The 13,407-nt window shown below is 37.9% G+C and overlaps 1 protein-coding gene across 2 annotated transcripts in view; it reads left to right on the top strand.

Moving 5' to 3' along the window:
- The first annotated feature begins 367 nt into the window (after positions 1–367).
- The window catches only part of LOC108675062, a 36,494-nt gene continuing 23,454 nt past the window's right edge, over positions 368–13,407 (top strand). Inside the window, exons 1-2 of one of the 2 annotated variants that reach the window (XM_047882342.1) lie at positions 368–431; positions 670–902. In XM_047882342.1, the coding sequence (XP_047738298.1) occupies positions 896–902 (7 nt within the window). In that variant the 5' untranslated portion in view covers positions 368–431; positions 670–895. Of the gene's footprint in view, positions 432–665; positions 903–13,407 lie in introns of those variants that run through there. The other variant, XM_018163045.2, reaches the window with a different exon arrangement.

Genomic DNA, 13,407 nt, shown 5'->3' with positions numbered 1-13,407 from the left:
TGCGCTGGCTTGGATGAGTAAATAAATGGCTGCTCAGTTATGTTATAATTTTGGCTTATTCATTTCAACTACGAATTGAACAGTACTATATACTAGGCAAATATCTATCTTAGATGAGCCAAGAGATAAGCCTTCACTATATAAATATACCAAGATAAAAGATAAGACTATTACTATATAAGGTAAGTGCCTTTACTCATAAGTGACGTGCAATTCATCCTGTATTTTTTATGTAAACAATTCTGTCACTGCCGTGGGATTAGTTAACGTAGAGTCCGGAGAGGGCGCTCCTGGATCATTTCGTCACTTGGCGCCAGTTTGCTTTGGGCTGCCGTTGAGTGAGGTGTGACACAAACGCTGCGCGGCTGTTGCATCCACTTGTGACTCGCTAGGCAAACTAGCTTAGTTTCTTTCATGTGACGAATAGCCCGGTAATTCAAGTTGAATTATATAGAGAAATATAATGGTTTTATCCGACATTGAATAATACATGAGATATTTAAACATAGATTATTTGATTATATTTCCATAAAATTTCTTAGAAGCTATTGTGCTAAAGCTCTTCCAGACATCGTCATGCCGGATGTACCGTCTCTGCTCCGCCGTTAGTTAGGCTAAGTGTGACGAATTGAAGCCATAATCCTAATTCATAATAATAGTTTTTTTCAGTATTTTGTGACTTTAACGATTTTGGTGTGACATGACTTGACGTATCCTGGCTTTTGATATAGGTAATTTATAAGGTTTTGGACATTTTACTCTATGTGGTTCGAATCAAATTAGGGAAGAATCTACCTAGGCCTACCTATACAGCAAGATTGGAGATTCGTTGATTGATTACAGAACATTCAACCTAAGTTAGATTTACTTATTTGATTCAAGTCCGTCTACAAAAATGAGAGGTGAGTTGTTGAAAGGCGAAAGTTGACGTGAAGTTTTAAAATAGGTAAGCCTGTTTAAACCATTTAAAATGATTCGTCAAAATTTTTAGAACATTCAATGTAAGTAATGAATATGCTCATTTATTATGCTGCATACACGTAAAATTAGCTACAAGTGTATTTAAAGGAAACGGCGAAGCAGTTAGCCTAAACTCAACATTCACCCAGGCGAAGTGCCATCGCTTGGCCAGACAAAAATGTATCTATTGTATATATCTTGATCTTCTCACGGTTCTCATTCTGCCTAGATCGCTGACTCTGAGTCGCAGGCTCCTATAAAATATCGACTAAAAGACTTGCAAAACAAATCATGGGGCCCTCAATGCCGCCGCACCCGAATCGCGTTCTGAGCTCCGGAGACCGAAATTTCATCGTTCTCATAACTTCTAGCTAAAGCGTTTGTCTTTGCCAAGCATATAGTTCAGGCTGTGGGCGCCGACCGCGCCGTTATATTTGTGATTTGTCGAGTGCCACTCTGCCTAGTTGTTAGTTTGATGCCACGGTTACCATGATCTTATTACCCATCTTGAAGTTTTTGAGTTGGCACTTTCGTTTATCACTCATTTATTAGAAATTTATCACAAAACACTTGATATCATTTGTCTAATCGGAAAGCTATCTATCATTATTAATGACAACCAATGACTTCATACTTAAACTTCAATGACTTCATAAACTGTTGCAAACGAGGAATGATTCAATTGGATAGACGAATTAGGTATAGGTGCTACTGTAATTTGTCTTCATCTTCTAAAGGCGTTGGAATACTGCCTCAGAACTATTTCCGGTTCCATGATTCGTGGGCACAGGCAAGTGGCAACGGTTGTGGATCCGTCAACAACTCCGGAGTTGGTTTTCTCAATGACTATCCACTGCCAATACTATGTTTCTTTCTTGATATCATCTCAAACTTTGACGCTACTTACTTTTATTCGTACTATTGATATCAAAATCTAATACCTTATACTTTTTTCATTATAGTTTCCCATAAGTTTCTCTAAGCTACTAAGTGTTCTTAACGAAGAAATAAAAATACCGACTCATTTGTCGATGAGCTTCCTCGTTCAATTTCGCGAGAGGCTTTGGAAACTTGGAACATTACAATTGTTCTACTCATCACGAAATCGATCCGTCTTACAGCGGCTTCGTTTAGTCCGAGCTTTAGAAACGGAAATAATTTTCGTAATAATTTAAACGGTACACGAATTTTGAATTTCCTGTGTTTAAATGTGTGACTGCAGCATCTTACGTACATGACAAATTTATCTTCACAAATACCTTGAAAATTTCTCTTTAAATCGCACGCTTAACTGGCATGCTCTCTTATTTCGAAGTCATGTTTTCCCACTACTAAATTTTCCAGTGAAGGCATTCGCCATAACATAGAAGACCCCATAACACTGAAGGCCATTCTATAGCGGCTAAACGGACTAGCGTATGGTGCATCGGCTTCATGGTTTGAGCCTCTTTCGGCAATTGCGTCACAAAAGAGCTTATATAGGAAGCTTTGGATGCCTTCACTGGCTAGGCTTTTGCTCCAACTTTTCCTTTCTTTCGAGTATTTCACGCCGAGACTTCCAATGAATGTACCACGATGTCTTGTGGCATATTCAGAATAACGTACGTTGGTTAGGAGTGTTGTGGTCATCGCGTGACCGTTGTAGTTTACCTCGCAAAGTTACGGCGCTGCCCACCGTTTGTATTTACATTATTAAGCCTCAGGCACATTTCTCTCACGCTTTTCGTTTTACTAGAGAATTGAAATTGAATTAGTAGCTTGTGTTCTGTGTAGTTCTAATGTTAATGTAACGTTTGAATTTATATTGATGGTAGCTAATTTGATCGCTTGCACTGTTGAGCTTGGATTTAGGTTCCAAAATTTACACACTTCCTTTTAGTAATGATCCGGATTGTATTGATTTTTCATAACAGGAACTACTGTTACCGCTAGTGATTTTTGAACAGGAACATCAATTCATACTCGCTTTTTCTTTGTCAATTATTGCAGCTTTATTTTTTACTCTTTGATTTAAATGACTATCTGCCGTGATAATGTCTCTACCTGATGCCTGCAGTGCTAGCAATAAATGCCTGAATGTGTACAGTTGTAGAGATTCTAGTGGCTCCTAAACCTCACGAGTTCGTCACGTTGACATTTTGAGCGTCCCAAAGGTAAGCCGCTAACTAGGGGAGATCGTGGGAACTACAACTTGAGGTCATTTTGACCAACAACTTCCGGTGAGGCCATTGATGGGAGCGTACGAACAGGACCTGAAATACCTCAAATAATTTTCAGTCTGTAAACACTTCTTAATTGAATAGGAGTTTCATGAACTTGCACAGTTCAATAATTATTTAATTTATTGCTGAAATATTTACAATTTTAAACTTAATCTGTAATATCCTGAACATCGACCAGCAAACGTGTTTTGTTAGGCAGCCTTCGTATTTTTTGTGGCCTCGGTAAAGTGCGTTTGGTTTCATAAAATGACACTACCCCTGAAGAAGAAAGAATAATCGTTGAATAAAGATTGATTGTATATTCGTTTCAATTGTGAATAATTATCTTCCTGCAAAATTTGTACTTAGCGAATGAATCTTTTTAATATGCAATGTGAAATAAAAAATTATAAATTTCTTACCTTTTTTGGTGGAGCGAAATCGTGCTTAAAAACCTCGTAATGTTTTTGACATTGTGTAGAATCTTTTTTTATTAGCCAATTTGTTATTTTGTGGTCTCCACGCACGATTGTGCGCGCTCGCGATGGGAGCGGTTGTCGTGGCAGTGATTTAAGCACATTCTCCGAGGCCTTGTCACTTGCTGTGGTCAAGTACCTCACTTAGATTACCGCCGGATAATGGTCGTCCCTTCCCTTCATCACGATAGTTGCTTAGCAACTTCATAAGTTATTCACGTGCCGCATTTCAGGGACATCAAGTGTTCCTTATCTGCCATAGAGTTGAGTGAGATCGTACGTTCGCTTGAATGTCATTTATTGTGAACATGATTGCAAGTGCAATCGAAAATCATGGATAACGGAGTGATATTTCCGGCAAATATGGCTTTAGCAGCGATAGGAAAATACTTTCCTCAGTACAAATTGTCGAGGAGGCTGATAAATGTATTTACAGTCAGGGGTTTCACCGAGTGGAAGTAATCTCTGTGAGGAAAAGAGAAAAAAAATTTACATGGGTTCCTTGCATTTTTTCGTGTGCTCTGCCGACGATTGTTTTTTCTATTTTTTGTATTTTGTTATTTTTTCGCTGTTACTGTTCACTATAGCTTGCTGTTATTAAGGGGACCGCCCTAGCATACGAAAACTTCTATAGTTATTATCCGATTGTCATGAAACTTCACATACATACGTAAAATGTAAAAAAAAAACATTTTGTTCCTATGAATTTTTCGAAAAAATTGATAGAAAACGTGAAATTCATAGAAAACGGCTAAAAAGGGGTACTTTAGAAAATCTATCTCCTCCCACAAATATCATCCTACAACATCGAGACACGTATCAATCGATTCGTAAAGACCATATCTATTGACTCTAACATCACTTTTTTCATTTTCCATCTAGTTTTTTTTATTGCGTTTTTTTTTCTATTTTTCCCATTTTTTCTCATTTTTCTTGAGGAGCTGTCACAAAGTCATTTTTCGACGTACAGGGACGATACTTATACCGTTCGATGCGCAAGAAAACAACCTTTAAGATGAGATAAGAAACAGAAAAACTCAAAATTTTCAAATTTTAGCTAGGGCGGTCCCCTTAAGGGGAGCGTCTGGGTAAAAAATCGAAAAATTTTTCTCTTCCGTTTTTTGTGCTCATTTTGTAGCTGCGGAAAAGGCGCGTCTAACGCAGCAAACCACATGTATGTGCGTGCTCTAGTTTTTACGTAAAGCAGTTTCAAAATTATGCAAAATGAACATTATTTAACAATATGTACAGAGATTTATTTAAGAAGAATAGTATTTATCGATTATTATTTGTGTTAATTAAGCTGGTTTTAAGCTCTTTTTGTAGCTGCAATTATGCGGGTCTAACGCAGCAAACAAACATACATATGTTTGTCCTTCAGTTTTTACTTGAGGCAGTTCCAAATTTACGAAAAAATGAATATTTTAGACAAAATGTACAAAGCTTAATTTGAAAAATTTAGAGATCATTATTCGCGTCAATTGCGATGTGTTTGGACTCATTTTGCAGATGCAAACAGGGCGCGTTCAACAAAGCAAATAGCATGGATTTGCATGAAATAATTTTTTCGTAAGGCCGTTTGAACTTTCTTAAAATTACCATTTATTCGCGGTTGTCCAGTTTAATTATTCGCGTAGAAAAACTGAACAAGAATAAGTTTAGGGACGCGTGATATTACCCTAAGTACGAGTTTTTGGGCAATGGAAAATCTGGAGCTACAGTATCAAGCAATTTGTTAGTATTTCTTCTTTTTTCAAAATATCTTACTTATTTGGCCTGAACAATTAAAATTTTCAAAATACGCCATCTTGAAAATCCATCTCATTTTATGATTTTCAAGCTTCAGCACTGAGAGACGTATCATTCGATTTGTAAAGACCATATCTAGCGACTCTAGAAGCATTTTTTCTTATTTGTACATGGATTATATATCGAAAAAATCTAGAGGGTAGTGGGGAATAATGGAAAAAGTCGTGTAATAAAATAAACCTACCCTGTGTGATAATACCAATATTTTAGTTGTTTCAAACTCGTGCTCTAATCGACTTCTGTCATAAAATAACTTTGCGTATAGGCAAGCAATTCCTCTTCAGACTTTAAGGTTTCTTCAGTAAAACCATCGCATCACTTTTTTTCAATGCAAAATTCGCTACCGGTACTTTAAGTATCTGAATAGTCACATTCGAAATATTTGTTTTGTGCTCCTAAAACCGCGCCTGATGTTTCAAGAGAAAATTATAAATTCCTATTCTCTGACGCATGCATTTTTGGATGCCGCGTCAGTTGTTTATTATGTTTGGACGTAACCGATATATTACCTACTTTAGGCTACTTACCAGCACATCGTGTGCCTGGTTGTAGCACCATAATAATGCTCCTGCAGGGAGGCAACACCTTCAAATGTTATGTTAGGGCTACCGTTCCCAGCCACACGTCCAATAAATGCCAGTCTCTCCCTCCTCTGCTTCACCCATTGTGGCAAGACCGTCACTTCGGTCGTCGTGATATTATAGGAGCCAACCTCGGTGATGGATTTCTTGCCTACGTTTATGTGCGTTTGTAGGGCGGTCTTCTCCGCTACGTACCCAATATCACATTATTGGGTTTCGCGTAAAATTTTCTCTGTAACAAATTTATGACTTTCGATTTCTCGTCTTTTGTAACAATCGTGATATTGCGAAAGGATTTTTTTTCTCGATTTCACTGCATGTTATCCAAAATTATTTTCCGCATCTATTGTATTTCAGATTATGAGGAATTATGAATAACTCATTTGAATTGACGAGCGTCATGCTACATGTCGTGTAATATTTATATTATCTTGGGTAGGCCCGAGCTGTCCTTTGTTTTGCCTTATCTTGAGGTTCCGACTGCTGGCTCCAAAAGAACTTAATTGTGCCTCACTGCATCATTTACTTGTGCCTAATTTACCTCGCTGCGGGGGCTTCCAGTCATTATGTGTGGGGGTTCTCCTTTGTCCTGTACGTTCGAAGAATGCAAAATTTGTATTTAATCAAAATTGTTGATTGGCAACTTTGATTTAACAAAGTAATAATGGGAAAATTATAAATTCTTGCGCAAGAATTTCACCAAAATACATGTTTAGAAATTGATGTGTTGACCATGTACGTGTGATGTAAATTAATCAGCATGGAATTTAAGGTCTTGCTTCAATTTTCGCAGTGTTGAAACCAGATTTATTGAACTGGCGAGTCGTGTTCCGAATGTCATGGCTATTTTCGACATTGAAACTTTCATATCAGCCTACAACCTATATAGTATGTTAATCAACTTATCTCATCTTATAGTATCTTAGTATCAACTTATATCTCATGCAAGGAACCTATAGGCCTTGTGTCTCCGCTGTCATGTTGGAGTTTTCACCGTACTAAACCTCTACCGCGATATGTTACTTTCCGGGAACATAACTTTCAAATTAAATTAAACGTCAACTATTTACTGTAGCAACCTGAGGACGTTTGTACGGAATAGAGAATATTTTAAAATTAGACGTACCGGCAACCATCAGTGCAAATCATTTTGTGTTTACTAGCAACGTATCCATTTTGGGTAGGCTTGTGTGACAATATTGCTCCGGTTACTCATGTCAGGCTGTAGAGGGTTAAACATCTTACTACCTAACAATAATATTAATAATGTCCGAGGATATAGCCCACTGTTGCGGTGTTGCGACAGTCATGTTCTGGGCGCACGGAGCTCGGTATCTTGCCTGCGGAGTCTCTCACGCCGGGTTCCGCTTCGCAGGAAAGAAACTGCTTGCGGCTTCCGCTCGGCACGATCTGTCGGCGCTGGAACAGATTGTCTTTCGATGGCGACACACAACTCATAACCAGTACCTAACCTCTGTTGAAAACTAATTCAATTACTTGTTTTGACGCTATTCTCAAGTGAATTGGTGATTAATTCTAGGGAGTTAATGGATGAACCAGTAAAATTCAAATATACACGTGTATAGTTTGAATATTTTGTTATAGAAAACAATGCTATTTATATTTTATCATAGAAAATATCAGACCTGGCAACCAAAAGCCAACTGGTAGCCTTTTTGCAGCCAATTAAGAGCTAGGTAATACTGAGCATCTAGACGGAACTGATCTAAAGTGTACTGTTATAAATCCACCCTGCAGACCGAATTAATAGAAAAAATTTTTCATCCGTATTAATTATACTTCTAAATTCCAGTAAAGTAAACATGCAGGTTCTAGCTGCAGTGATATAAACTGATATCTTAATGCTGAACTGCCATGGATAAAAGACGCACTGTTTGTGAAATTGAACTTTCCACTGTTATTTGTAAGGCAGATGATTGTGTTTTCACCACTTTTCTTGATCACTGAATGCCGATGAGCACATCTTTGTGTAGTACTGCTACGCTGCAAAAAAAGGTCATCGGCATGGCGAATTGTGTGCCAATTCTTATTAAATGCATGTTGAACCAGAACACCGATGTGTAACTTTCCTTCGTTTTACACTTCTGGTATATATCTGGTTCTGCGTTGTATGTTCTTTTGATCAGTTGCTCACGATCAGTTGCTTACTAAAGTAAATAAATTCAAGGCCTTAGTCGATGATTAGTGCTTGCCTTGTCCTGTCAATCTTTAGCCTTCGTCGCTTTTGATCGATTATCTCCACTATTAGAAATTCGGCACGAAAAGCAATGCTCGTCTTGAAAAATCTTCCTTAGTCTTACGCTGGTCTCGAGTTGCTATATATATGTACGAATCCTTAAAAGGTTGATCAGCGATATTATGATAATTTTGAATGGGTAATTTAGGAGAATAAAGATGCAATTTAACGATTTTTCCACTCGCATCTGATGGGTTTGTGTACCAGTATCCTAGCAAACTATAGCTCTAGCTACCGAGTTGCCCAGGGAAATCGATCGGAATTTTAGTCCTTGTCTGCCGCATAACGGATAAAAAGTGCCGGACTTTTTCCTGAACAATTTATTGCATTGTCTGTCTTTCCCGAAATTGTCCGGAGGCAATGGCTACGTAGTTGGTTTAATTTTTTGCAGAGTTTTGCTCAATGTATTTACTTAAAAAAAGTATAGTCAGATGGGGTAAGACAGGACCGAAATCACTAACAAGCCTGTAGCATCTATACCATGAATAACTAAAAAAAACCTAAACCTATCACAAGGTGTAGTTATGCAATGGGCTTCTAAGTTACAACTCAGACGTTTTGCATCTAACATAGTTCTCGTACAAATAAAAAAAAGTGAGCTGGTCCCATCTTACCCCACTGGGGTAAGATGGGACCAGGCTGGGGTAAGAAAGGACCAACTGGTAATTCTTATGTTACAAGGTTTTTAATAAAAGTACAAATCCAATATTCAATATTATCCATCTAGAAACACATTATTTGATTAAACAACCACTTGTTACTGTTTTGTGTTGTGGGAAGTCAACTCTATCAGTCACATTGAAGTTTTTGTCACGAGAAAACTTTGTTAAGCATAGTAATAGTGGGTTGGCTTTGGTTCATTGTAGAACACTGCTAAATGCTTCATGTATATTCCATTAGTGTCATTGTCTGAAAACTGTATCACATTGGTAATAAAACCAATGTATAATAACTTAAGTGTCAGACTCAGACGTTATGTGTTTTCTTGCTAACTGCATTTGTGGTGCACTTCTTCAAACATAGCTCATGCCCTCTCACAGAGTTGTGATCATAATTATTTTTCATGTTTCACACAGTGATTTTTCCCCCAGCCAATCTTGCACATTGTTCTGCAGCTCACTCACATCCCTTTTTTCTATATCCCTTTGATGCAATTTAAAAATTAAAATAGTGCACTAAATTTCTCTAATTTAAAAAACTAACAAGTTATAATGAAGTTTGAGCAAAAAATAAAAATTTTGACCAAAGAACTCTATGTACTGCACAATAATATATACATTTAAAAACTATTTTTGATAAACTGTAGGATAATAGAGGACCATTTGTGGGGTAAGATAGGACCGCTTGTGGGGTAAAACTGGATCATTTAGTGGTCCTGTCTTACCCCATGTCTGGTCCTTTTTTACCCCATTTTAGAATACATGTCAGGCAGTGATGGTAGCAGGTAGGAATGCCTAGTATGTCTGAAAAGTTGCTTATTACTTGAGGTTACCTGCCTACATCTACAAACCTGGCCAAAAATTTTTTTGTCATTAGATAGAGCTTATTTCCCAAACAGGGTTAACTATTTTGTGACCCTTATTTACATAGGTTTTCTTTAAAAATTAGCCAGAAATTCATTATTCGCAGAAGAGGCTTGAAACAAACACTGAAATGACAGGCAATGATTGCTCTAACATATTCTTTTGTCAAATTAAATTCAGTGCAATTAGAATGTGGGCCATGGGCTGGTCCTTTCTTACCCCATGAAGGCTGCGATCCTGTCTTACCCCATTTGACTATACCTACGATCGATATGTTGAGACTACACTAGAGGATATCTCTAATTTTTTGCACTTTTGAAATTGCTGACTGATTTTCGCTTAATAAAATTACTTGAGATATTGACTCGGTAAAATTTAATGAACATGAGCTTAGGTTCGATGCATTTGAAAAATTCAATCAAATATTTGAAATTTATTTAGAATAAAAATCAAACGCGCATGTTGAAAGACTGGGCCTCAACTCCTCCTAACACCCGTGTTTACGCATTTCAATGGAATTCAGCTGTTTAAAAATTTTCATCTTCGTTAAAAACAAGTTTTAATCAGCCCCTCCCACCAGAATTAGGAGCGTCTTGAATGCAGTCGGCAGCCTACCTGCCCAAGCGGCACGTTTTGTGCAGCTTCTAACCGCGTCGCGGTAACCGGTCCTGCCTGACCAGTTTATCAAGTTCATTATTCCCCGAGGTTCTATACTGGTCGCTGCGTGCACCAGTTTAACATGGTCCCGCAGGTCCTCGGTAGAGTCCATGAAGTTCGGGAGCCGTACTATGAAACTTTTTTAGGTACACGTAGCGGCCGAATTCAAGTCTGTGATTGGTGGGTTGTGATTTAAAAGCCGAAAGTGATTGGCTGGCGGATTTGCAAACTACTATTTTTGGTAGTACGGCCCTGGTTGCTGGGCCGCACTTGTTATATCGACAGGTCATGCATCTACCTGCTTCTGAAGGTTCCTACTTGGCTTGAATAAAGCGAAAATTTATTTATATATGTTCAAAATGTATGGATGATTTGGTACATCGTTGAATTTGAAATTATAGACTTCTCAGCTCCATGCATTTATCTCTGAAATAATTGACGTTGACTAAATCTTTCTTACAACCTAAAGGTAAATCATGAAATGGCGTAGTTGGTAAAATAACGCTAATCGGCACCGAACAGCACTGTACTTGCAATAACATTCCTAACAGTTTGAACTGAGATATTAACGAAGATAAACAACGACACGTGTGATGTATGAAGATTATTCTTACGCGGTCGGTAGTTGCACAATAACATTCTGCATGTTCGGTGTTTGATGTATGAAGATTATTCTTACGCGGTCGGTAGTTGCACAATAACATTCTGCATGTTCGGTGTTTGATGTATGAAGATTATTCTTGCGCGGTCGGTAGTTGCACAATAACATTCTGCATGTTCGGTGTTTGATGTATGAAGATTATGCTTGCGCGGTCGGTAGCTGCACAATAACATTCTGCATGTTCGGACTTACGACGCTGCTGTGCGTAATCGATGTGGATGACGTACCGAGGTCCATCAATCAGCCTGCGACGGAGTCGTCCATTCGGCGCAATGAATCCTTGTCCTCCGTGAGCCTGCCGTCATAGAGCGCTGTCACGTACAACAACCTTTACACTATTAGCGCTCCTTTGTATTTACTTTAAGTTGGAGATTTTCTCCCCTATTACCACAGATCATTCATTTCAAGTTAACTTAATGGAGTTGTTATAGTTTTTCGTGTAGTACATTATTACTGTACATAACATATAGTTTATTTGAACCTTTTTTGAGCTCTCCGCCCTTTCTTCAATACAATTTTTTTACGAACACTGCTGTGGACAATCCCGAATTTTTTCCCTGTATCACCTAACTTATACATTTGAATGCATATCCTTCGTTTTCACAAATTAGCATTTAGTTGCTGCCTCAAAATTTTAAGGAAGTTTAATTGATTAGACAAAAAGTTTTGATAAAGTCCTATTTTAAAAAGGAATTTGAAAAAATACGCAAATAAGTCTTAACAGAAAAAAAGTTTCGAAACCAAAAAAAAAGACTATTAATTGAGAAAATTTTGGTTCATCATCTTCCAAATCACGATCTCTAGTCTTGAATAGATTTGCCTCTCAAATCTCAATGCTAGTTCATTACATGGCAAGATACAAAGTGTTGAAACATTTTATGCGATTTTTAGCGCCTTTTCTCATTTATGGAAAAAGGAGCTATTGTGCTCGTCATGTCCGTCCGTCCGTCTGTCCGTGACTTATTGACGGACGATAAAATGTGCTCTCTGTCTCTCACTGCAGTGAGTACCGTCCTGATCCAATTTTTTGATGAAATGATTTGTTCTTCTATTGTTAGTTCGCTTAGTATCCGGCATTGAACCGACATTTGGTTATTGACACAACGGTCAAGGTCCTTCTCCAATAAAACGAATGAAAATGGCATTGATGCTGAAATCTTCTTTAAGACGAAAATTTTTTAGCCAATAAGGCTAATAACTGACAAAATTTCAACAGTGAAGCACATTTCAGGTATAGTATATAAGCTCGGAAATTTGAATGGTTCACATTGTTTAAATATAATGAAAAACTAGCTCGTACACTGTACGAGCAGAGAGAGTTCGTAGCACTGCATGATACGCAATTTTGCTCGGTCAAACTGGGTGAGGATGACCCACACACGCATATGCGATGAGTGTTTCGTTATTTGGTAAAGTCTCATTTCTAAGTATATAAAAGCCGAGAACATAGCATCTAGGTACAGATCTGTCTTTAGCTTCAATTTGTTTTCTGCTGATAAACTAACATCGCGGCATCCCTAGTCTCAAAGGACACATTATTTATAAGACTAATTAAAGCTCTAGGCTTCTGTTATACTGCTATGAATGTTTACTCTGTCTAGACTGTAGCATCGATGTTTGTTGTTGATTATGTGTGGTTCTGCTCTAATTTATCTCTTCGTTTGATGTTTACAAGTGCTATACGTCCTTCATCTGTCTCTAAAATGACGAATATTGGTAATTTAGGAATACATGTTGAGGTATTTTATGAACTTATTCTCAGTTTCTGTTAATTTGTTATTCTGGATGCATTGCTTAACTGTACAGTGTAAATTTTCGCTCTCTATTTCGCATCAAATGTTGCCGATATAATTTTTGCCCTATTTAATTAAGTCAGGGAATTTATGACCTTGAGTGAGCTATTGAACTGGCTTTGTGGACATTAGCGCCTACTTGTTGCAGGACTATTATACAGTCATCGCTGATGATAATAGAAGGCTTTATTGACTCGCAACGTTGTGGCATTAATGTGCACGCTCTGTGTTCGAGATGAACGTCAGCCATATGCGACATGATGCACCTACTTTCGTACATTCGTGGCCATGCGAAGTCAATTGTGGGTAATTGTACTTGCTCAAGGGTGTGTGAGACTCGTATGAGCACCAGCATTGTGCTCCTCAAACACTTGCGTGCCGTGTTTGTGTTTCCCATTGCGCCTTTTAAGGAGCTCGAATTCATGGGGCTTTTAATAAAAGTGACTGCATTCTCCCTCATTCACAGTGCTTCTTTTCATGACCGAGCCA

Source organism: Hyalella azteca, unplaced genomic scaffold (genome assembly GCF_000764305.2).
Source record: "Hyalella azteca isolate HAZT.00-mixed unplaced genomic scaffold, Hazt_2.0.2 contig10249, whole genome shotgun sequence".
Classification (NCBI taxonomy): domain Eukaryota; kingdom Metazoa; phylum Arthropoda; class Malacostraca; order Amphipoda; family Hyalellidae; genus Hyalella; species Hyalella azteca.
Note: the sequence above shows the minus strand (reverse complement) of the source record. Positions and strands in the feature narration are given on the sequence as shown.